This window comes from Babylonia areolata, chromosome 4, assembly GCF_041734735.1.
Source record: "Babylonia areolata isolate BAREFJ2019XMU chromosome 4, ASM4173473v1, whole genome shotgun sequence".
NCBI lineage: Eukaryota > Metazoa > Mollusca > Gastropoda > Neogastropoda > Buccinidae > Babylonia > Babylonia areolata.
In genome coordinates this window covers 31,782,200-31,809,222 of record NC_134879.1, presented here as the reverse complement: position 1 = coordinate 31,809,222, position 27,023 = coordinate 31,782,200, and the positions used below count along the sequence as shown (strand labels likewise).

At 40.4% G+C, this 27,023-nt stretch overlaps 1 protein-coding gene across 1 annotated transcript; it reads left to right on the top strand.

Annotated features, from left to right (window-relative positions):
* The first annotated feature begins 1,005 nt into the window (after window positions 1-1,005).
* LOC143281067 (WD repeat-containing protein 20-like) lies at window positions 1,006-26,257 on the top strand. Its single transcript, XM_076585987.1, has 4 exons — window positions 1,006-1,252; window positions 5,105-5,287; window positions 7,784-9,157; window positions 10,801-26,257. The coding sequence occupies exons 1-4, from the start codon at window positions 1,013-1,015 to the stop codon at window positions 10,819-10,821; spliced, it is 1,818 nt and encodes a 605-aa protein (XP_076442102.1). The 5' UTR covers window positions 1,006-1,012; the 3' UTR covers window positions 10,822-26,257.
* Window positions 26,258-27,023: the final 766 nt, after the last annotated feature.

Genomic DNA, 27,023 nt, shown 5'->3' with positions numbered 1-27,023 from the left:
AAGGGAGGGGGGTGGAAGGAAGGAGGGTGGCACGGTGTTGGTGCGACCTCAAAGACTGGACTTTGGATGGGAGCAGGAAGGGAGATAAGAAGGTGTGGGTGGGGGTGGCGAGGGGGCAAAGGGATGGGGAGGGAAGGGGGACAGAGTGTGGGTGTTTGGGGGGTGACACTGCTGGCACACTATAACGTTAACTGCAAAATTGTGCTCACGCACACGTCACACATGCGCACTTGCACACACACACACACACAATCATTCAAACCCAATATGATGATTATTTTCTGTTTCTCATCTGTGGTGTAAAAGAAGGCACACACACACACAAAAACACCTCAGTATGGTGATTATTTTGTTTCTCGTCTGTGAGGTTATAAAGACACACACAATATAGATATGGTGATTATTTTTGGTTTCTCGTCAATGACGTTACACACACACACACACACACACACACGCACACACACACACACGAAGGAGGGGGTTGAGGGGGGCGAGAGGGATCGGTTCCAGAGGGAGGGAGAGGAGGGGGAGAGAGTGGCAGAAACAGAGAGAGCGAGCGGGCTTCTGAGGCATGTTTAAAGCCCCGCCTCATTCTCATTCACATCGATTATAATGCAGACTGGCACTAGAGCCACAGCGCTAACTAACTGGGTGAGTTCGTGAAACGCTGGCAGTTTCCGAGTTACGTGTGCACTGCCAACAATAACCTCGCCCATACAGCCACACCCAGTTTGACTCATTGATACGGACTTTCAGGTGGTCTTGTTCACGTGTTCAAGTCACAGCAGCCAGTCGCTGACTTTGCTGTCTTTTATTTTCAGCGAGGATGATAACGGTCGGTCAATGCTCGTTACCAGGGCAAATGTCAGGCCACCTGAATGACCATCACGCAGATATCTGGCTATTTCCACGTGCAAATGTTTAGATCACCAACAGGAACTCTGTCACTGGGCATGCGTACGGTTTAGCTATCCGGGCATTTTCACCTCAGAAGTTCGGCAATAATCTCAACATGGCGGCGCAGAGTGAGGGTGGGGGTAAAGACGACATAAAAACACACTTTGTTACTCGAGAAGGACTGTATAAATTGTCCGAGTATTCAAAGGCAACCAGGGTAGCATACAACGGACAAGCTTTTCCGCCTGTGAAAGTGTCTTTCGTGAACGTTGACGATGGTTCCTCCTGTCCAGACAGACTGTGTTTTAATGTTGGCAGGGAACTGTACGTGTATGTTTACAAGGGTGTTCGGAAGGTAATTGTTTCCTTTCTAATGTCAATTCGAAGTGATATGCGCACATTTGTTTTACGGGGTGAAGAAGGTTGCGTATTGCTTTTGAAATGTATTATGATAAGTTTATTTATGCAGTGATGTGTCAGAAATTATACATCACACTCGCAGATTGGTTGCTGCGCTGTATGTGACTAACAGTAACACAATCATGTTGTCAATGTGTTGTTGTTGTTTTAGACCAACCAGCATCATTGTGAATATCATTACGATTACTCATCAGATTCGGAAAGGATGCAAAGCCAAATCATAAGATCGTAATACCGATACGAAAAGTGAAGATCAAACCTGGGTAGACTCGAACAGGAGGTACCTGGACAGTCACTTCCCGGTTTCATCGTCTGTTTCGGTGCTTTCCTGTTACAGTTAACTAACTTGGGTATTACATAGACTGTCCAGTGACCTCAGATGCCCTTCCCATCCTAACTCGCCTCTACGTTCTCCATACTCTTAAGAGACGTTTCGTTCCCTCCATTCCCATTTTTGGAAAATAATAACAGAACATGGCAAATCTGTAACTAATGAGAGCCTAAGTAATTAATTTCTAATTAATTTTCAAAAATGTAATAAATGATAACATTTATAACAATGATAATATGAAGTACACATTCTCTTCAGCATTCTGCTGTATTACCTGAAGTCTTAGCACCATGTTTACAGTAGTTACTAACTTACGATGCAGCAATGGAAAAATTGGTTTTCGGCAAATTTTGTTTTAAAAGATGGAGTTGATTTTTAAACAAATGTGTGTGTGTGTGTGAAAGAGAGAAAGCTTTACATTTTTTTCAGTAACAACAAGTGATATAAAATCAAACTTGATAATATATATTATGTAGTAGTAATAGTTGTGTGGGGACTGGCAGGTTGGCTGCCAAGGCCTTCACAGTCTTTTTATGTCCCCTTCAGTATCTGTCTCCTTTTCTTTATTTGTGGGAACACTGGGATACACATGTATATGTTTTCATTTATTGTCATTCAGTGTCAGTCCATGAATTTTTCTTTTAGATTGATGTTCATGTTAAGGACTAAGGAGATTTTTTAACACATCAGTATCCTTTGTAAGTTTAGCTTCAATTGGTAGTGCATTCCATATTTCTTGTGCACTTCTATTACTAGTATTAGCGAATGAATGTTTCCTCAGGTTGATATTACAGTGCTCCTTACAAATTTTCTTCATTGAATTTCTTGTACTCCTGTAATCTGACATTCAAAAAATGTTATTTACATTGACTTCATATTTTGCAGCCTTCTGCCCTTTAGTGAACGCAGATTTAAGTATGCAAGTCTCTGTTGGTAGCTCATAGATTTGCGTTCTTTTAATAACTTAGTTGCTCTTCTTTGTACCCTTTGTATGGCTACAGATTGTCTCTTGAGGTATGGGTGCCACACAATATTACCTTATTCTACTTGTGATCAAACCAATGCTTTTCATAGTTTAAAATATATCGTTATCTAAATAGGTAAATGTTCTCTTAATTACTCCTATCATCTGGTTGGCTTTTAAAAAAAATTATGTTCTCTCTCTCTCTCTCTCTCTCTCTCTCTCTCTCTATATATATATATATATATATATATATATATATATATATATATATATATATATATATATATATATATATGGGGGAGAGGGGGGGGGTCAAATGATAATTTATTATTGAAGGTTATGCTAAGGTCTTTCTCACTTTGACATTTCTCAGTATCCTGTGTGGTGTCTTCTACTTTCATATGGTATTTGTTTTCTGGATTTTTATTTCCCATGTGCATTACTTTACACTTTGATGCATTAAAATGTAGATTCCATCTGTCAGACCATTCCTGTAACTAATATTATTATTAGTCCCTTTGTAGTGTAGTATTATGATGTGCATTACCGTAAAGTTTAGTATCATCTGCAAATATTTTGTATGTGCTTTCTGTATTTTCAGGGTGGTCATTTATGTATATTTTAAAAACTACAGAGCCAAGTATGCTAACTTGTTGTATACCACTAACAACATTTGCATTAGTTGACTTCTTTTCTCCAATTTTAACAACCTTACCTGTGTTCTTTCTGACAAGAAGTTTTTTTGTCCAGTTCAGTATGCTTCCAGTGATACCATATGAAGCTAATTTTGATAAGTCTTTGGTGTGGTACAGAGTCAAATGCTTTTCTGAAGTCGAAATGAATTATGTCTATAGATAGGTTTACCCATATCTATCACTTTCGTAAGGTCTTTGATTACTTCTAGGAGCTGTGTTGTGCACAGTCTTCTCTAAAACCATGTTGACAGTCTGCATACAGATTATTTATTGTCATATGTGACACTATAGCATAATAATAATAATAATAATAATAATGGATACTTATATAGCACACTATCCAGAAATCTGCTCTAGTTGCTTTACAAAAACGCTTTTGATAACATAAAACATTATATCTATGTTACATACACACACCAAAATGTGACCACACACACACACACACACACCCATGCACGCACGCACGCACGCACGCACGCAGCATACATACATTTTAACATACATGTGTATCTAACAGCTACCCTAACACATACACACACATAGGCAGGCACATACTTACATAAACACACGCACACACAATACACATTCATATACATGCATGTAGTTGTGGGCCTGCCACAACTGAATTTATTGCTGAGTGAAAAGGTGAGTTTTGAGACGAGATTTAAAAGATGCGAGGGAATCAGAATGACGGAGGTTATCAGGGAGCTTGTTCCACGTCTTTGGAATCTCTTATAAAAGATTAAAGAAAAATGATAATGTTAGTTGATGAAATATTGAATACAATCTTTTGGCCTTTCCAGTTATATTTATCGATTTTATGATGAGGCAATACGGAAAATGAGAAGTCAAAGGTCAAGGTTATCACATGGTGAAATGTTGCAGTTAAAAAAGGGTTTACCTAAAAATTTAAAAAAATCAGTCCTAGTACAGTGGCTAATTTAAAAATCATGTTGGATGTAAACTTTCAGTTCAAACTTAAAGCATCCGAGACAACATGGCATGGTAGGGGAAAATGTGTGGGCTTTTTATTCAGTTTGTCATACATGGAACATTGCCTTTGTTATGCCTGATGGCCATTTCAGTATTTTCTCTTTCAAAAGTTGTAGTCAAGGATCAAGGTCACTAGAGGATTTCAGTTCTGGACATCCTTATATCACTATCATTCATCACATTACATCCAATTTGCCATGCATTATTTGTTTCATTATCCATCATCTTTTTCATTGTGTTTCAGACACACTGAAGACCCTTTTTGTCGTTGCTTGAATCTATGCAAATAAAGTGTTGGAGAAAGCAAAGAGTTGTCAGACATTTAGTCACCACTGTTTGTGGTTAAAAACTTAATTGTGAGCTTTGCAGTTTTTTTTTTTGTTTGTTTGTTTTCTTTGGGGTTTTTTTAATGTCTTTTGTGGTATAATATGTGTCTATAAATCAACTTTAATGCCACTACGCCAGGGTTGGAATCATTCTTAGATCTTGAACTAGTTTAAGCCACAGAAGTCCTATCCTCTCTTGCCTCTTCAGGTTTTTGTTTGTGGTTGCAGCACCTTAGAGCAGAGAGAAGTAATATATTTTAATACCAAACAGATGCAAGTGTAAAGATCATGTTGAATTATGTGGTATTATGATACTGGTCTAGATGTGTTGAATTTTTTTGTTTAAATCAACAACAAAAATCAGTAAAAACTCCAACATTGGTGTCTGATTTGAGACTGTATGGTGTATATTTTTGCATTACTGTTCGATACAGTTACTTACACATTCCATTTTTGTGCAAACTTCTTCATCTGGCAGGCTGCAGATCTAACCAAGCCTATCGACAAGCGCATCTATAAAGGAACATTACCAACGTGCCACGATTTCAATGCTACTGTAGTGTCCCCAGACAGTGTTCTGCTGCTGGTGGGTTTCACGGCAGGACAGGTCCAGTTGATCGACCCCATCAAGAAAGAGATCAGCAAGCTGTACAATGAAGAGGTCAGAGCTCATGAAAGAAGGCTGAACGAATGCAATGCGGGTGTGTGTGTGTATGTGTGTGCAAAATTGCGTGTGAAAATAGGAAGGGATGGGGGCAGGATAGGAGAATTAATTTGTGTGAATGCCAGCTTAGACATGTCTTTTAATGCTTGCTAAGTTGCTTGTTCCTATGCTTACATGTATGTATGTATGTGCATGGTTTATGAAAGGTACAGACTAGTATGAAAGTAGTAAGAGAGGAATTGTTTGTAAATTTATATATAAGAATTTTGCTGTTTATATCTTTCCATTTTTCTTTGTTTTTTTAATTAGTGTTTTATTCCTGTAAATTTTTATCATTGGCATTTAATGATTTATATATGATTATATATAAATCTTGGATGTGTATTTGAGCAGACACTAAAGACAGTAAAGTTTCTCTTGAGGGGCATTATTAAAGTGATAAAATTGTACTGTACTGTAACTTTTGTAACAAAAGGTATTGTGTTCAGTTTTTTAGTATGTGTTAAACGGGTGGAGTTATTTCCTTGATTAAACAATGTGATGTGTTTGTGAATTATGATTGATATCCAACTCCAAAAGTGCCTGTGTATAACCATGTAGTGTGTGTGTGTGTTTGTGTGTGTGTGTGTGTGTGAGTGCATAGTAAATCAATAGAACTTTGGAATGTGGAATATTTAGACTTTCTGTCGTCTTTGTTTTAAACTTTTTTTTTATCTGATAGTATATATCCATTTGAATCATTTCAAATTAAATGGTCCGGGTTCAGAGTCACCTTGTGTCCTGGTTTCTGTATTGTTATAGATGAATTAGTCCAAAGTGGTGTGTCAGTCCAGCTTACAGTTACTGTTTCTTATGGGTTGCTGCAGAGGTTGATAGACAAAACCAAGGTGACAAATTGGTCCTAAGTAGTGTGTCAGTCTGGCTTATGATTACTGTTTTGTATTGGTTGCTGTATAGGTTGATGGACTTCATCTTCAGCATTCCCAGGCCATGTTCAGACAGTCAGTCCAAAGTACAGTCTGCTGGAGCTCTGTAGCCGTTCCCCACAACTTGTCCTGGAGTGCTGCGGGATTGGGCCAGATCTGGTGCCTCAGCTCTTTGTATATAGGGCAGTCTTAAAGGACATGGGCTGGAGTTTGAGGAGCGGTGTCGCACGTACATTGGTCTGTGTGGGAAGTTTTCAGTTTGTAGAGATGGGAGAGGAGCTGGCAGTGGCCTGTGCGCTGTCAGAGGATGATGACTTGCTGAACTCGACCCAGTTGATGGATGCTGCCCTCTGCTCCCAGATGTAGCCGTTCTCTCCAGCTGTTTCTGAAGTGGCTGCGCAGGATGGTCTTTGCCTTCCCAAAGCTAAGGGGGTGGGCAGATTGGGTGAGCATGCTTCCTGCTTTGGAGAGCTTGTCTGCCTCTTCATTTCCTGCAATGCCGCAGTGAGAGGGGATCCACTGCAGGACCGTTGTGGTCCTGGCACTTAGGGCCTGCATCTCAGACTGGATGTCCCGCAAGGTTTTATCACCCATTCTGGTCTGGAGGCTTTGTAGTACAGCTCAGCAGTTGGTGAGGAAGACAGCGTGGTCTGGCAAACTGTCTCTCTGGTTGAGGAATTGGGCTGCAGCTAGTAGCGCAGATGCTTCGGCTCTAAAATTTGTTAAGGTGAGGCCAGTAGCTGCCATCTGGGAATCGGATGCACACAACACCTCCCGCGTTTCTAACAGCATTCTCAGCAGAGCCATCTGTGTATACATGGGTCCAGGTGGTGCTCAGTAGTCCCTATCCAGCGCTTCCAGAGTCAGCAGCTTCAGCTCAGCATCCAGGAACTGGCCTTTGCTCTGAATGCTGGGGATGTCAAGGACAGCAGGGGGGACATCTAGTGACCAGTCTTCAAAGTCTTGCAGGGGTTCAACAGGTTGGTTCCTGTCAGGCAAGCATTGGCCATGGGTCTGGTGGAGGGCCTTGATGAGGTGGTTTGTGCTGCTGCACTTCAGCCTACTCTTGGTTGGGGCCTGGAGTTTTGAAGACAGAGGGTGAGCCGTCTCATCTTCATTTCCTCATCTCTTCTCTCTTCCAGAGACATGAGTCCAGCAGTCCCTGCCATAACATTGATGGGTATGGTCTTCATGCCACCTGTGATGAGGCGCAGACTGGTGTTCTGGATTTTGGCCAAGGGTTCTGTGCTAGACTTTGGTGCTGTTGTCCAATGTTGGAAGCATACTCCATGTGAGGTCTGACTGATCCTGTGTAAAACTGAGTCAGGATCTTCATGTTAGCTCCGCATTTGGTGCAGGCCAGTTTCTTCATCACAGCCATCTTGCGTATGGCTTTGCTCTGAGCAGTGCTAATGTGAGAAGACCAGGATAACCTGCGGTCCAATTTCACACCGAGGTACATGGGTATGTCCTGCTGAGGGTTGATAGACAAAACCAAAGTGATGAATTAACCCTAAGTGGTGTGTGGGTCCAGCATATGATTACTTTTTATGAATGGTTGTTGCAGAGGATGATAGACAAAACCAAAGTGACGTGTATAAAGTGGATCCCTGGCTCGCACAACCAGTTCCTGGTGTCACACAGCAGCGGTCAGCTGTACCTGTACAACGAGGAGCTCCCGTGTGGCCAGACCCCGCCCAACTACCAGCCCTTCAAGCAGGGCGAGGGCTTCTCCATCTTCACATGCAAGACCAAGAGCACCCGCAACCCCCTGTACCGCTGGGTCATTGGCACCGGCGCCATCAACGAGTTTGCATTCTCCCCGTGCTCACGCTACCTGGCAGTGGTGGGTCAGGACGGGTTTCTGCGTGTGTTCAACTACCACAGCATGGAGCTGGTGGGCACCATGAAGAGCTACTTTGGGGGCCTGCTGTGCGTGTGCTGGTCGCCTGACGGGAAGTTCATAGTGACCGGTGGGGAGGACGACCTGGTGACCGTGTGGTCCTTCCATGAAAAGCGGGTGGTATGTCGGGGACATGGGCACCGGTCCTGGGTCAACATGGTGTCGTTTGACGAGTACACGTGCTTAGTCTGTGATGACGAGAACTGTGAGTTTATCTCCAAAGATGTAGATTCTTCCTCATTTCTCCGTGCAAACATTCCTCACCAGCCCAAAGCCAATCATGTCAGCAGCTGTGATAGTGCTAGTCGAGAAAGTTGTAGTGCCAGTGGTAGGGGAGTGGACAGTCAGCAAGACTCCTCCCAGGTCAACGGGTCCCATATGAACTCCAACCACAACTCAACTGTGGACAAGCCTACAAGTAGTACAACCTCCGTGCATTACACAACATATCGCTTTGGCTCAGTGGGCCAGGACACGGAAATGTGTTTGTGGGAGCTGACCGAGGATATCGTGAGACAGCCCCACAAGACACGCATCTCCACCTCCCTGGGGTTTCACGCTGCCGGCAGTGGGGGCTCTGTCCCTCGCTCCAACAGCTTACCCAACAACGCCGGCAAAGTGAACTGTGTGGGCAACGACGTGGGTCACTTGCCGGGCACCACAGCTGGCTCTGTGGGTAACTCTGTCATCCCCACCACCACCAAGTTCGCCACGCTGTCTGTGGCAGACCGCAAGGAGAGCCAGGAGAAGAAGGAACACAAACGGAACTTCAGCTTGGCCAGTCGGAACACAGACCGGGTGGGGGGGTTGCTCTCCAAGGCCAACCACCTGAAAGCGGTGGTGGATGAGTCGGTGAAACTGTACGGGACACCAGCCTGTCCACGACTGGAGGAAGTGGCCATGCTGGAGCCCCTGGTGTGCAAAAAGGTGGCCCATGAACGCTTGACCTGCATAGTGTTCCGGGAGGAGTGCATTGTCACCGCCTGCCAGGAGGGTCTCGTCTACACATGGGCACGTCCAGGCAGTGTTGTCAGTAATGTAAGTGGGTTGCATCATCTCTTGATTTGGAAGAAAGTGAAGTTGGTTTTGTGGGAGAGGCAGCTTGATCTTTCAGGACTATTGTTAAGTTGAAAATTTTATATAAGTACTGTAAATTATTTCCCTTTGCCACTTCTTAGCCAAAGGCATGACTTGCCTTTAAATGTGGTGAAGTTGAAAATCAAAGTTAAATATCTTGGACAGTTGGAGGTCTCAAGGACTCTGTCCCGTAACTCTAGGGGACCCAAACTACCTTCAGTGGGTTTTTCTGATGCTGCACATTATAATCAGATCTGCATTGTTTAACACATACAAAGGCAAAGAAGTGAAAAAGGGGAACACTTTACAGTACTTATTTTGATTATTGATATCATGTTTTCTTTATTTGAAAGGAAGCAGCCTGTTGCAGTCTGTTATGCTTCTCTGATCAGTCCTTTTACAGTTTAGGTTGAACTTGAATCCTTGGACACTTTCATTTCCTTTTTTTGTCTCTTCAGTGGTTGAAGACTTTCAGTTACACTAAGTCACAGAGTCTTGGGTAGTTTTGCTTTCAATTTAATGAGCTAAACGATAACTCTTTTTATAATCAGCTTAAAGCTCCCCCAAAACAGTTTTCAGATGCAAAACTCATTGAAAGACATCAGAGCATTCTTGTAAGGACATGTTGGTAACTGATGCAAATTTTATACTAACATTATTACATACTTGTAACTAATTTAAGTTACATTCTTTGAGGGCATGTGAGCAGACATGCTCTTATAAAAAAAAAACAGAACAAAACACGATTGAAGTGGCACTTTTCTGAGCTTTGATTTAGCTGGAAATGGTGTCAGGCATCATGTATACTTTTTCTGACCTTTACCGTAGTAACCTGTAGTATTACTATTAGCGGTAGACTGTTCAACAATTCAAGACAAAGATAGATGAGGGAACCTTTCACTTGTGTCTGTGTATGTGTGTTGCATAGATATATTTGTGTGTGTGAAGAAAGAAGCACATTTCACATTTGAAAGTGATTTTGCCTAGCTAAACAAAATTTAAAACTGTGCTTTCAGGACCTATAAAAAAATTAACAACTACTGGTTCATATATCACTACATTTGTGCTGCAGGTGCACATATACATATTTAGCATATGGACACATACATGAAGCATGTTTCATTGTTTGTGTGCGAGTGTGTTGGTGTTCTGCAATGTGTGTGTGTGTGAGTTAGTCAAGTGTGTTTTCAAGTGTTTGTGCATGACTTGAGTGTGTTTGTACAGTAATATATACTTGAATACCATCCTGATCTGACGAACATGTGAATTAAATTGGAAGGTTGCTTCAGCTCTATCCAGTTTGTTTCTAATCTAACTTTAATAAAGACATTTAAAAAGAGTAAAATTTAGAAAAAGAAATAAATAAAGGGTAGCAAGCTTTACATAAGTGTAGAGGAGAAGAAAGGGAAAGAAAACTGTGATCGGTTCATGATATAATTTGTGTTAGGTTAGTGCAGAGGTCAGGCATCTGTTCCTTTTTTTGTCTTGGTCATTGGTGTAGTGTAATACTGTGTACACATATGCATCAATCAGCACGCTTTGACATCATCTTGAAACTGAAAGTGAAAGTAAGGTATTTGATGGATATTTCACTTTATTTTCAGATTCATGATGGCGTTGACTGATGCACACCACCGGAGACTCAAAGGAAGAACACGACACACAGGTATGGCCCTCACCACAGAATCTTCTCAAGAACACTCGGACACCATGGAGGGAGGGAACCCTTGTCATACATTTCCCTCTCCATCCTCTTACCGCCCTGACACTCATAGATGTGTAATGGAAGTATGTGGAAAGTTTGAGAGATGGTTCATAATAATTGATTTTGGGTAGAGGAAAACCACCATGCTGCCACCAGTACCACTTTGTGACTGTTTCGCCAACAACTAACTAAACTATACATGTGTATGACCTGTTTCAGGGTTCAGCACCACCATCTGCTGTGCAGTTGTGTTTTGTTGAAGTGTGAAATGGAACCTGTCGGAATCAGAATAAGTTTATTATGGCAGTGAGAGAAAGTAAGTGTATTGAAGTCTGTGATACATGTGTACAGGTTACAAGCAGAACAGTAAAATTTGGCATTCAACATAGTACACAACAAACTCTTAGCAAAGGAAGCCCAGTAAACATAACATGTCTCCACTACTTAAAACACACACACGCATGCATGCACACAAGCATGCATATTTTTTTATACATGACAATTGCACAACGTATTGAACAAACATGGTGGTTAAGTCAGTATGAAACAATACCAAGATATCTATTACAATTGCAAATTTTGCATCTTTAAAGTAGTATAAAACATCACAACTCAGACTCAAGTTCATTATAAATATTAAAAAAAATCCATTCCACAGGAAATAAGAGGTTTGGGTTGTTACTAACTCCCAGGGCCAGTAGAGGTAGAGTTGGTTCAGAGTGTGCAGGATGCCCATGTTATGAGTCTGTTGTGTCAGCCATGTATGTGTTGATGGTGAATCTTCGGGTTACCTGTGGCGTTGGCACAAGTCAGGGCTCACATGTCAAAATAGCTCACAGTTGGCCTTTCATTATTTTACGCCTCTGTCCTCAGTCAGTGCCCTGTGTTGACGCCTGTGTCTGGTAGAACCTGCATTGCTAGGATTTCAGTCAGTTTGAAATGGCATTTTGAAGTTTTATCATTTAAAAAAAAAAAAAAAAGAAAAAAAAAGGCCATCATTGAAGAGGAGAGGGGGTATTTTGGGGAAAAGTTGGAAGCTCTGAATTTCAGTTTTAACAAAATGTCATCAGTGTTATAGATAAGCAACAATATCTCAAAACATTTTATTAGAAACAGAATATTCATGTTTGCACTATTTATTAGCCCCTGTTTATTTTTTCTTTCTTTTTGTTTTGGTGGTGGGGTGGGGTAGGGATTTTTTTAGTTTCATCTCATAACTAAGTGTTAAATGTGGCACATAGCATACAAAAAATGTGAAAATGGTCCAAAATGTATTAAGGGTTCTTGTTGGAACACTCTTCTTTGATGTCTCTAAAACGCTTTTGTGTTGATCATTTTACAAAATTAGTGCTTTTTGTATGAGAGGTAAATCATTTAATCATGTGGGTGTACATAAAAGAATGAATATATCACGCACCAGTGAGGCTTTTTTTCTTTTCTTTTTTTTTAAACCCTTTCCAACTTCTTCAGGCATCCTCTGTCTGGGTTCTGAAAAGTCCAAAATCTTGAGGGTCCCAGGGCCACTTTTATCATAATTTTAGGGGGTCACAGACTGCCATCAGAAACAACCTAATGCTGTACATTCTTAAAAGAACAAACAGAAAACAGATCTGCAAACTTACCTCCCTTCGTGGAATGTTGTGTCTGCATTTAGAATGTTCATCATCCATGCAACAGACTGGTCTTCTGTCTGTCTCATTACTTTCAAGTTCAGAGTTAAGCATATTTGTGTAATTTGGCATACTACACTTCATCGGAAAAAAAAAGTCCTTTAAGAAAATAAAAAGGGAGCTGCCCCACAATAAGAACCGGTATTGGTGGTTCATTATAAAGTGTTTGAAGTAAAAGGAGGGAGGCACTATGGTAGAATTGGTTAGGTGTTGGACTTCTGATCCTGTGTTCACCAGTGATCAAGGTTTGAGGGCCCATTATAGTCATGGTGCTGTGTTCCTGGGAAAGGCAGTTTACTTCGATTTTCCCCACACCACACTGTGATAAATGGATTCCTCACTTCATTTGGGGAAAGGTAAAATGGTGGAAGGAGAGGATTGGGCTCCACTTTCTTATGCCAAGCCCACTGCCACATTGGCTGCAGAGGGAATGGGACCTTTAATCTGTTAGTCTTCCAGCTGAAGTAGTTCAGCTGTCTGTATGAAAGCCATGATCATGATTCTATAAACCCACACTTATTACACCTCATTAACTCCTTTTTTAATTTAAGTTTTAAATCAGTTTTCTTACAATTTGTCGTTACTTGCAGACATGATACAGTTTACAGTACATTCAAGTAAATTAATCAGTTCATCCAAAGCCACTCCTGCCCTCAGCAAACTTGGTATGATCACTTTGCTGTATGAGAGTTGATCACATTTTGATTTTCTTTTCACTGCATAAATTTATAGAACTGTCACTGTGTATTTGTGTGTGTGTAAATTATTTAAACTGGAATATGCAAATTAATTTTGATAAGGTCAGTAAAAAAAAAAAAAAAGAAACCTAACCTAGAACTTGATTTTATTTGTTTGCATTATTTATATTATATGTAATGAACATCCCCAGAAACAGAGTATGGCTGCCTACATGGCGGGGTAAAAATGGTCATAAACATTAGAGCCCACTCGTGTATATATATGATGAGTGAACGTGAGAGTTGCAGCCCATGGACGAAGATGAAGAAGATATGAAATGAACAAACATTGGTATATTTAGAACCCAGGAATGAACATATTCAACATAATGTGAACTCGCTTTTTTTTTTCCCCAATATTACTCCACAACAGGTCAAGAGTCAGCTTTCTCTCATGCTGATAAGTTGCAGCTGTCTGTCTCGTCTGTCAACATGCTAATCATATGTTAACAGGAAGAAATGATACTGTAATGTTGCTTTGCATGTGAAAACGTTTTCATGTGCAAGCATTTACGTTTGTGTATTGCGTTTAATGCCTCCTTTATTTTCTCTACATTTCGAGCTACTCAAGAGTATAGAAAGGTAAAGAATTTTGTGTCATGGCCTTCAAACCAGTGCAAGATAGTTCATATGTGAAATGAGTTTTTTGACATTATTTGTTTTCCTCTGTTGTCATCTGTTTTGTTATACTTATAGCTATGCATCATTTAGCTGACTGTCTGCCATAGTGGCGGTTTTTGCACCCATTAAAAATGAAAAGATTCCTTAGAGCCCTGCTTGCATGGTAATGTTAACTTGTTTCACTTTACCTTTCAGAATCTATCATTCAGTTTGTGGTAGGTCTTCTTTGTTAACCCTTTGGAATTTTTTTTTTCTTAATATGGCTTATTTATAAGTTATTGTTTCCCAGACTAAGTAGGAAGCATCATGGCAGAATTGGTTTGGCATTGGACTACTGATCTTGTGTTCACCGGTGATAAGGGTTTGATACCCTGTTTCGGCAATGTGTTGAATGCTTGGGAAAGACAGTTTACTCTGATTTTCCTTGCTCCACCCATGTGTGAATGGGTACCTGGCTTTGGTTTTAGGCAGTTAAAATGGCAGACAGAGAGGATTGGGCCCCTTGTTTCTGTTCTGAGCCCTGGACACAGTTAATATGAATTCACTGCCCTGATGGTCATAAAGGCTATGGGCCCATTTAACTTCAGACTGTCGAGTTGAGGGTCTTTAGATGAATGGAATGAAAATGTAGTGATGCGTCATGCTATGAGAGAGAATGCTCCTGGCAGTCTGGCATCAACAGGAGGTATGGAATGACCAGCACACATGGAGGGAGTTGGTTTGTTGAGTTGTGGTTGGCGGCTTCATGGTTGACATATGCAGTTCTCCTTGGTGGTGGACATGTTGGACAGTAGCAGGATTGGGTGACCGTTTTGCATTTCTGAATATTGATAAGTAATGCTGTTGACAAAGCATGCAAGATGAGGATAAAGAAGATAGTTCTTTTTTTTTAAAGCACAAGGTCTTAAGGGCAAAGATAACCAATCCAGAATTCCTAGCAGGTTGAGATGATGAATGGTTGATCCTTTTCTGAATGAGATGATCAACTTTCTAAGATTGACATATGACATTGTTGCTTATGGTCCAGCTGACTGCACAGGGCCTTGTCAGGACTGCCCAACTAAATTTCGAAAGTGAACTTTGCCTGGCACACAAGTCAAAACTGTCACATGTGGAAAAAAGAAAAAAAAGAGAATGAGTGAGATTGTGACATTGGTAGCAAAGATAGGGCAGGCAATACAAGAGGGCAGGTCTGAACAACATATGGCCAGCAGAAGCTTTAATCAGGAATCATGTAATATTTGGGCTCTGTTTGGTGATAAGACATTTGTGGCTGTCTGCAGATCAGTGAACCGAAGCTTTTTTTGTGGCATGTTTTAACACTTTGGTTGAGTTGCAGATTGGGCTATTAATGCAGTTGCTCTGTGATTCACATATCTGAAATATTCAGTGGTTTTTGTGATAGTTTCTCTTCAGACATTTATTTAATCAGTTTCCACCCCCCGAAAATGGCATATGGCTGCCTACATGGTGGGATAAAAAATGGTCATGCACATAAAAGCTCACTCGTGTACATACGAGTGAATGTGGGAGTTGCAGCCCATGAACGAAGAAGATGAAGAAGAATCAGTTCCCATGATCAGAGCTGGAATTTGTGTTTGATGAAGCAGAACACATTTTCCATGCTCCTTTAACCAGGAAAAAAACATGTGGAAATGACGTGTATTCTGGTTGCAAGTTATTGGATTGTGCTTTTGAGACAGATTAACCACTGAAGTAGGTTATAGATTGAAGGGAAGAAAAGATGGAAATTATGTCTTCAGGTAAGTTAGTGCATGAGGCCAGTACACTATATAGATCTGTCAAAGCATGACTCAGAAATTTGGACAGTTCTTAAACAATAGATGTGATATAAGTCAAAAAAAAGGAAACGGTTGTTGCCATCTTTTGAGTCATCTTAAAATATTGTACTGCTTGGGCCTTCATGTTCTCACTAACTGCTTTTGTAAATGTTCTTGATAACATATAAATCAGTGGCATGAATGACTTAGAAACCCAAAGTACTACTTAATCAGTTCATCTTCGCCACCACATGAGGAGTGCTGATTCACTGTGTGAATGCCTGTTAGCTTCCAGGGTAAAGGCAGCTGTTTTGTACAATTGCCAGGGAAAGAGAGTTTGAACTATGTTGAGATGCATTATGCTTCCTCTGCAATTGCTTATTCTTTACAGGATCTTGTTCTGTTGTGATAATATGCTTCATTTTGTGACGCACTCGTTTAGGCCCCCAGACTGCTAGTCGGGTATAATAAAAAAAAAAAAAAAAAAGAAAACAGAAGGGGGCAGGGGAGTGTTACACTGATTGTACAGAACTGTGAATATGACTTTTGGTGATGAAAACAGAGTTTTTGACTGTTCATTGAAGGAATGAATGTGTGCATGAAAAATTTGAGTTTTACAGGCCTGACATTTATAATGTATTTTTGCTGATGTTCCAGTGTGTAGGAGGAAGAAGAAAAAAAAGTATTTTTTGCTCACATTTTGGGAGGATGTCTTCCCAGATTGGGGGTCTTCGACTTTTTGTTGTCAGTCAATGGTGCAGAAGAGAACCATCTGTGATTTAATGATGTGGGTGATGTGTGGAAAGTTTGAATGGATGGGTTGACTTTATCATTCATGGTATCTCTCAGACTTCCCCAAAAGGAGGCTTTTTGCTCTTTGTGTGTGTGTGTGCGCATGCATGCATTCATGGATGCGTATGTTACGATATGCCTCCAGATAGAGGTTTTGTGTGTGTATCAATATTTATTTTTCCAGAAAGTGTGGAAATTTTGTGTGTGTGAGTGTCACACTATGCCTCTACAGAGAGACAGACGGAGAGAGTGTAAGTGTGCTCAATTCACCAGAAATGGTGTGTGTTGGAGAGATTATTATATGTGATGTGCATAGGTTGGGTTGGAGATTTTTCTTGTTGTTGAGAGACGTGCAGATGGATAGAGAGGAAGATGATAAAGCTTGCATGACACCAAATCATGGGACACACAAGTTGTGGCATCATTAGGAATGCTGCTGTTTGTGGAATCAGTGACATTTTAATGATGCTCTTTCAGTAACCATCCCTTTCCCCATCTCCTCCCTTTCTCCCCCAGGCCCCACCCTCTCTCACCACCTCCCCATTCCGTCAGCATCTGCTTTTCTCCTCAGAACATAAAACTGCTGGGCATGGGGTTTCCAGACAATATAAACTTTAAAGAGCAGTTACCAGAAAGAGAAATCATATGTGTGAATTTTCGTTAGATAGCACTTGAAAAGGGAAGGTAACCTACTTCGGGAGGTTATTGGCCGTAGCTACTTTCGTTTTCTCTGCATAGGCTGGTAGTAGTTTGCACAGGACAGGAATCAGACCCCTGCTGGAGTCTGCACTAGTGGGTCACGGTAAGTATGTTGCTTAAACCTAATTTTAGGAAGAAAATTTCCTTTTACAAAGATTCAGTCGGCAAATTTAAAACTGTTTTAAAATGTTAGCCATGCTTATACATATTTGTGGCTGCATTCACAGTTGTGGAACATATGCTAGCTACTGCAAGAGATTTTAGGTGACAGAAGATGGCTGACAGTGAATAAATGCTATGTAATTTAATGAAATGGAGCAAATCTGTATGATTTGATTTCCTGTACTGGCATTTTAGAAGTGTTTTTTAAACTTTTCAGTATTACAGAAATCAGTCTCTCCCGTCTCGTTGCGATTGTACCATGAATGTTTAATTCTTTTGTTTGCATTCTCAGAATCAGAACTGATTATTTGTGCTGATTAAGAGAGATGACAGTAGAAGGGAGAAAGTTTGATTGATTATGCAGTCATGGTTATAACTTCATACAGTCTGATGAGTCCTTCTCATACACATGCTCAGGTTTTATTCTTATTTAGTTATTTCTGTAAAAAAAAAATTATAAAAAAACAAACAAAGAAACAAAAAACAAAAACACTTGCTGGTAAAAAAAAAAAAAAAAAAGAAGGTATCTTACGATTTGACTGAGATCAGAAGATGGTGATGTTAAGCATTGCACTGTTTACTTAACCCCTTGACTGCTGAACCTTGGTGAAATGAGATCAGTGCAGCATAAGTTTGAAGTACAGTTACTACTTTTTGTGTTATTATCATGGTGTTACTGATTTTGTTGGACAAAAGTAATGCAGTTCCAGGAAGAATTAGTCCGGATAAAGAATGGTGACTGACATCCTGGCCTGTAAGTTTTGTCCTATTTCAGTGAGATGACAGCCATTTACTGACAAGCATACTCAGCAGCAGCAGTCAGTGGGGTTAAGCATTTTGTAAGCATGAAAAAACAGGGATCAGTGTTCCCGTGGACATTAGTTGGGTTAAATGACAATGGTCGCCAAAAATCTGGTATAGGATATTTATACTTGTTCTCTCCACATCATTAAATGAAGGGATGCCACTTTTAGCAGATGGTATCATTTAACTCTTTCATTTCTGCAGCACGGTTTTCCGGTTTACAGGAATTTTACCCTTCATTCCTGGAGGCTGGAAAACCGTGCAGTAGAGAATTCCCCCTTTCCTTCCTGCAACCTGGAAAATTGGTTCTCGTGGTAAGCGCTTTGAACTTCGCGCGAGTCATGTCACCAGTGCGCGTCATCTATTCTTGAGTGGAACGGATGCCAGACACCCCCCTCCCCCTCCCTTGGCCGTGAGAAAGTGGGCACTGCTACATTCTTGCCACTGTGCTGTGTAGACACACAAACACAGAAAAATGGAATGTGTAGAAAGTTGAGATTCTGACCAGTTTTCTGATGATAAGTCACAGTTTACAACGCTCTGTAGGATAGTGATTTTGATCTGTTTCAAATGAACGAGAAGGAGAGAGTGCAATTAGTTGCTGGTGAAGAGGCACAGATAGTGAGTGATGAAAACTTGCAAAAGTGCAAGTGTGAAAATTGTGGTGTATATTTGTGCAGTAACTAGCGTGACTGCTTCAAGGAATATCACACACGTGTCACCTCTGTGTGGCATATTACGTGATGACTGTAACAGGGACATGCGTATTTAGAGAAAGTATTGTTTCTGAATTTTCAAGAATTGTGTACATAAGGATCTGATTCTGGCTCAGTGACTGCTGATGGAGTGAAAGGCACATGTTCTCTTTGAGACAAAGTTCAAATCATTCATGTGATAAGGACAATACCATTGACAGTTGTGACAGTTTTTCATCAATATGACTAGCAGTGTGGCACTGAGATACTTATGAGGCCCTACTCAGTGAGTACCTGCATGATGTACATACTCTGCAAGCAAAACACTGTCCTGCATGTGGTACATACTCGTATGCATTCTGTTTGACTCCAGACTAACCTGTTTTACACCTGAGTGTCACCATAGGTGTCACCATATAGTGTCAACAGGGTCACAGACAACTTCTCACATCAATTCTGTACACAACAGTATGACAATCTTGGTGTATTGTAATAAGCAGCGTTGCCGTAAGCCTCCAAAATAAGTACCCTGCTTCATGCTTTCTTTCTCTCCTCTAAATCCAGGAATGAAGGGAATATATGTACGATAGGAATCTCGGAAAAGGGGGAGTAATAGTTCATAGAAAAATAGGAACGAAAGAGTTAATGGTCTGAGATAAAGTTCCTGTTATGTTTGTTTTTAATTTTCTTTCCTTTTTTTGTGGGGGGTGGGGTTCAATGGAACAAGATGGAAGATTTGAGTCTCACAGATGAACCTGGATTTTTACTTTCCTCTCCATTAGACCTTGAGTAGTGGTGTGGGTGCTAGTTTCACGGATGAGATGATAAACCAATATCCTGTGTGCAGCATGCATGTAATAGAACCCACAGCAACATTGTTGTAAATGCACTCTCCCCAAGGAGAGCAGCCCAAATTTCACACAGAGAAATAAATTGTGACAAAAATAATGTCTGGAGTCTGCCACTGCTGTACTTCCCTGACAAGCCCTTCTGTTTCTTAAGACCTGTGGCGGATTGTGAAGGTGTATTACCATTAGAACACAAAAATGGTTATTGTCACTTGTTCACAGTATTTTTGGAATTCCTGAGAACAATATATGCTCTTTTTTGTGATTTGTTTAATTATTTGTTGTTTTTACATTTTGGGAAGGGATTATTATTATTATGGGATTATTTGTATTATTATTATGATTATGATTTATTATTGTTGTTGTTCTGAAAAGCATTGTTGTTGGCTGTTTCTGCTATTGCTGACGCTAACGTAAGTTATGAGAATTTGAGGTTGATTGCAATTCATCTTGTACACTGAGATGTTTCTCACTTTCTTTTTTGTTTTGTTTTTTGAATGAGGGTAGAGTGTTGCTATTCTTTATTATTATTATTATTTAAATCCTAGATTGATACAGGACAGAGACAGACAAATATAAAAGGAAAGGAGAATGTGGCTAACAAAAAAAAATTTTTTTTTTTTTTTTTGCTGCCCCATCATCTGCACCGTTTCAGTGGCATTACTCCCACGCCACTCATTTAGATTCCCCCATACACGGCCACACCCGGGTTTGTCTGTCACAGTTCCAGCATCGGCAGTCCACAGGGAACCATTGATGTTAGGTTGCTAGGAGGCCACACACCAGAGGATACCCTGCACTGCTGCTGAGTCACTTCGGTGGTGTTCAGTGGTGCCTGTTCTGTTTTAACGTACTTAGGACACCACCTACTAAGCCCCCTACTAATGACAATAATGGCTTAGTTGTGGAGCCAGACTGAGTGAGCGTCCCCCCCAGAGTGGAGACCGCCACCACATCCCTCAAACAACAGCCCCCCCATGAATCTGCCGACACCGACGACATTGACAGGACTTGCCCCAAGCACGGAAGTGGAGGGGTATCGAAACTGAGGTCACCATGAGAGCAGGGCATGAAAGGCCACAGACTTTGAGACTTTTTTTTATTTTTTATTGATGACGATGAAGGAGGAGGAGGATGACGATGATGATGACGATGTTGCTATGGAGGTCCATTTTGGTTTGGGACTGCGTGACAAGGCTGTACTCTACGCTTCCTGTCATAATGATATCCCGGCGTTAACCAGGCCCGAGAAATACAGACACTTGCAGTAATGGTCAGGTAATTAGAGCAACACACCCAAAGACGCATCCTTGAAGTGGATGACACTCGACTGTGGTTCCAGTCTCCCCATTTAAGCCCACAGGACACTCAACTCTGGGTAGGAGCCGGCCACGGGCCGAAAAACCCACCTCCGCTGGAATTCGTACCCGCATCCTCCCAGCCGTCAGTCCACGACGCTAACCACTTCGCCATGGCGGCTGGTTGTGGCTAACAAAATTATTGAATGATTTATGAATGGAGAGAGAGAGAGAGAGATGGGCATTCACACTGACAATCTTTTCTATTGTATCACTTTTTGTCACAACAGATTTCTATATGTGGAATTTGGGTTGCTTTCTCCATGGAGAGAGTGTCACCACAGTGTTGTGTCACCCGCAAGGTCATCTCTTTTTTTCTTTTTTTTCTTTTTTTTGTATGTCTGAAGGCTTGGCAGGATTAAAGATTAACATGAAAATCTGTGGGATTAAACACATTTTGCCTAAGCTTACAAACTGTTGTATCCTGTTTTGACTCCACTAGAAATCAAAGAAGAAGATGCTGACGTGTGTATGTTGTCTGATAAATGTATGTGAAGTCACTGCTTGCCAAGCAACAGCTTCATTTGTGATCTTTTGAGTTTGAAGATGACCACCAGTTTAGTTTGAAAGGGAAAATGAAAAAAATATTTTGACTGTTAGATCATGTGGCAAACACTGCAGGGTTGCATGGCTTTTAGAACAGGGTGTACAAAAAGGTAAGAACCTCTGATGAACTTGGGCAGTTTTCTTTGTACAGGGTCACAAAAAGTTGGACCTCTTGGGAGATGGACAGGTTTCTCTGTACTTGGTCACAAAAAGTTAAGGACCTCTTGGGAGCTTGAATATTTTCCTTTGTACAGGGTTCACAAATAGTGAAGGACCTCTAGGGAGCTTGGAGAGTTTTATTCTTGGGATCGTGTTGAAATGATGCTGAATTTTCGGCAAACAGTGGTGGATGCATTCAGTCAATGTAGTGAGCACCACTCATAACCAAGGTTCTGTGCTTTCTTCTTTTTTTTTCTTTACAGAGACAAACCACAGCTATTGTTTCCAAACCACTAAATGAATGTCAATAAATGGCTAAAAAAAATTGATTTTTCTAAAAGGCATTTTTTCAAACTGCTTATGGTGGTGCATGAGCGCCTGAAACACTCTTTAGTGCATTCAGTAAGAGACCAGCGGTAAATTATATGCAGAGGTGTATAATTTGAATCATCTCTCAATCATTTAAACATTTTATGGAAGTATACCTGCTTTTATGAGGTGGTCCTCACCTTTTTGTTAAGTCTTTATATGGATCAGTAAATGAGGTCTTTCATCATGAAAAGGAAAAATGCTCCCCTCTTCTCTATTATTTATTGTATTCTCTGTTGAAACTGCACTTTAATGCTTTTTTATTTATTTTTTTTAAGTTGTACTTACCTTGACTAGCACATAGCTAGTCTTGCAGATTTTTCATGTGTTCATTTTTGCATTTTGAAAATTGATATTAGTTTTCTTCTTTTTTTTTTTTTGGTTCAAGTAAGTGTGACATGTAATGACACTTATTTACTACCATCACTCATTGGTACATTGCCATCATAACGGGAACTCAGCATTGCTACACATTATAACAAAGGCAGGTATATGTTCTAGTCATACTCGGCTGGGTTTCAGGGCCAAGAAAGGGTCAAGGGGAACAACTCTTTGTAGCAGATGATCCAGGCATCAGATGGAAGCTCTCATACAGGATTTTCATTCACTTTGTTCATTCATTTGTTCTGGAGATGTTTTAGAACATCCTGGATCAATACAGTGCTTCTTTTACATTTTCGAAGTGTCAAGGACGCATGTTTATGCCTTAGGTATTGGACTTTAATTTTTGTTTGTGGTGTATTACAGGTAACCAGTAGGCATATATCTGTAAGTTGAGCAGTTAAGCTTGTTTTGTTGTTGTTTTTCATATCATCTGGTTCTACTAGGATGTCTCCCTCAACTTCAGTGGGGTCAGCTCTCTTCTTCTGTCAAGGTTAGCATGGTACTGTTTGTTGTCAGGTTGCGGGTTCTCGTGTTGTAACGTGTCACATGCTGCAGTGCTAGGGTCTGATCTGTTGTCCTGATGACCCATCCCCACCCCCACACCACAAAACACACACACACTCACCAATCCCTGTTCTGTCACTGGTCAGTTAATTCCTTCCATGCTGGTTTGGTCAGTGTCAGTGACCTCTTAAACAGTGGAGAGGAGGTTGGTGAGGTGTTACTTTTTTTTCTTTTTAATACAAATATGAACACACACACACACACACACACACACACACACACAGAGAGAGAAGTGCCATTAAAAGGAAAAATTCCTAACAACACAAAATGGAATTGATTTACAAAAATTACACAGCTTCTAGCATCACCCCCTCCCCAACCCCAACGCACACCTCCATTCTTTACAACACACACACAAAGTTATACTTACTGATGCCGAACATCCTATTTGTTCAGTGATCAAGTTTGTACGTGTATACGTAAATCATATATACTAGCTGGTATCTTGGATAGTCATCGGTGAGCTTAGAGGTGTAACTTGCTTTGGTTGATTTCTGGCTCTCTGGTATATCATTTGTGATAGGTTATACACGTGTTTGCATGTTCAGGACTAGAGACAGGGAAGTACTGTAAACTGCCTTGTAAATGTGTCTGGCAAACGTCCACACCCCATTTTTGGTTTGAAATGTGCGTTGGGTCGAATACTTTCATAAAGCCCACCCGCCACCATGAAAAAGAATATTGTCATGAACAAATGGTAACTTAACTTGCTGTTTTTGATCATGTTTCTTTGCAAAGCAGTGCAGATTTAGAGAGAAAGAAACACTGGCTGGAGATACCAACATGTCTTTGAAAAACCAACTGAAAGCATGGCATTGCTCCATGGCACAGTGTCTTGTTTCAGCAGGTACATTTTGTTCTCACTCCCAGCTTAGGCAGTGCTGTTTGCTGAAACAAAGGAATGGGCTCCTCGTAAAGGGTAAAGCACCCAGTAAACACCCACCCCAAACTTTAGGGTGAAATTTTTGTGGAAAGTGGGGATGGGCACTTACAAGGTAGTTTACAGTAATGTCTTGCCAGCGGTGCAACAGTGGGTCAGAGTAAATGTGTTTGTATAATTAAACCTAATATTAGAACACACTCAAGTCATTTTCGACTTTAGAATTTATTATTAGAATAGAGGAAAATGTTCTTTAATAATTGCAATAAAGACAGCACGGCACTTAAAGATGTTTACTACCAGTTTTGTCACGTCAAGTTCTTTTCAGAGCTTGTCAGGAGTATTTTATGTAGATGGCAATAATTATCACTTCTCACAGAAAAAGGTATCATGAAAATATAATGTATGTTTTTAGTTTGTCTTTTTCTATTTAGCTTCGAACAGTTATGATGTTGATGATTTATAGAGTGTTGTATAATATGTATACTGATAAAGCAGGCTTAAAGTGGCTATTCCATATTTGGTAGTTTACCAAAACTATATGATCTGTGAGATGTACATGTGTAGATCTGCCATATCGTGTATGCAGAGGTCTGCATTACTTATGCTTTCTCCACGATCTCCCAAAACATTTGCAGTCCTTTCTCATGTGAGGGAGGGCACAGGTTGGTCAGTTTCTGCTGGGTTTGATCAAAATTGCAAACACTGATCTTTTCATAACATGTCAATGGTGAATTTTTCCATGTGTTTTGTTGTACATTATGGTAAAATAATTTGGAGTGAAACACCAACAGTGGCTAATACAAACAAAATAGAGGATGAATTACTCCTAGAAGAAGAGGCTTTTCCAAACATTGGAAAATCTTCTGACATTACATCATATTAGCATGAGAGTGATCGTTCAAACACAAACTCTTGACATGAGACTGTTTCTATCCCAATAGCAGAGTGGGGAAAAATGAAGGCACAAAACTTTTATGGATATGCTTAAGAAAAAAACAACCAAAAATCCCACTGTTTCTCTGTCCTCTCCACATCCAATTACCCTCCTCCCCACCCCTGTAAATCACTCCCCATCCCATCCACTACCTTTCTTTACACCTCTGTCTTCATCCTTGTCTACCAACACCACCCCCCACCCACCCTGTTAACAGTTCATGACCTCTCCTCCATTACCAGCTCCTACTCACCCCTCCCATCCACTTAAAAGAAAAAAAACAACAAGCAAGATATATCATCAGCATTCAGTTGTCTGTGCTGGGATATTACCATTTACAGTTCAATCTAATGGATTACTTATATGAAGTATTAAATGATTATTTCATTTAATGCAAGTCAGCTGAAGTTTACCGTCTGGTGTTCAAAAGTTTAAGTGGGTTTTTTTTGTTTTGTTTTTGTTTTGTTTCTTTCTTTTTTTTATGTCATGGAAATAAGTATTCACCACATTGATGACAGGAGGGGTTTTTTTGTTTGTTTTTGTTTTGGTTTGTTTTTTGGAGGGGGGACTCTTCTATACCTCCGTATTTTTGTATGGAAGGAGAGATTTGACTCCCTTTCAGGTACAAGTACCCAAATCACACACTTGATTACATATTTAAAAACACAACCCTAAAAATAAAAAAGAAGACAAATAACAGCTCCATACTACATAATATGTGCACAGTGGTGGTCTGGTCTTCAAAATGAGTCAACATTGTGGAGTCCTCCAAGTTCTGTATCAAATGTCAAAATGATTTTTTTAAACAAATGAAAAACATAATTGTGTCACAAATATAGATAATCATAGGTGTGTAAGTGTTTAATTAAAATGTAATTTTAGATATGCAAGGGAGAGGGTGATGTGTCGGGTGTGTGAAGGGTTTGGAGAGAGGAAATGCAAGATAACAAATGCATCCAGTCAAAAATTAAGTTTGAAAAAGAAAAAAAAAATCTGAATGCCAGATTGGATGTCGTGATTGTGGGAGAAAGGAGATTTTTTATGTAAGTGTGTGATATTTTGTTGAGTTTGAGAGGGTTTTTTTGTTGTTGTTTTTTTTTCATATTCTTTGAGAATCATGTTTATGGATCATAATAGTGAGTGAGTGTGTGTATGTATGCACATGTGTATGTGTGTGTGTGTGTGTGTGTGCACGTGTGTGCAGCATCCTGAAACCTGTGCTTGACTATGGCAGAGCGTTGCAGGGTGGAGTCATTCAAGATAGTGTGTGTGTGTGTGTGTGTGTGTGTGTGATCCAGCATGTTGAAGAACCTGTTTCATTTGTTTTGACTGTTCCAGTAAAGTGCAATGAATCCATCCTTCAGATGTTTGGTCTTTGTTTGGTTAAATGGGATGTGGTTGGTGGTGGCAGTGTGTTTGTTTTATTCCTGGCAAGGGAACAAATTATAGGGGGAACCAAAAACAGTGGTGACAAATTAAATGTGATACATGCGCTCTTTTCTTTTTTCTGTGTACAGTCAGTAAATATTAAAGGATGAACATTACCATTAAGCAGCAGATCAGGGTCTTCAAATGTGGCAGGGCTAGAAATCCCTGTTTTCTTTTTTTATCCTGGATACATGCAGTTTGAGAAATCTACTTGCCTCCCCCTCATTTCTACTTTTCCTCCATAAGTGAAGAGACAGAAAGTAACAGAAACCATGTGTAACATCAGATAAGCAGATGTCATTCTTGTGAGGAAGAAATAAGGGAGTAGATCTATGGTTTCCATGCTGACACATTTCATTCACAGAACATGCCTTGCCTCAGTGGGACTGCACTATGATGGGGTTTCAGTACATGAAAAACTGGACTTGAGGGGTGGGGCGTATATGTTGAAAGTGAAAAAGGAGAGGAGGGCAGTGTAGTCAGTCTGCACTGAAACTGACTGCCCAGACACCCTTTCACTGACACAGTCTGACAGTGAGGACATCAACCCTTCCACTTGAATTTTCAACCCCAGATTACAAAAAATAAAGATAAAAAGAAAAAACCGCTTCAAAGCCTTTTTTTTAAAAAACTTAAAAAGGCCATATACTGGCAAGTAAAACTGATGAGTAGACAATGTGTGTCCATC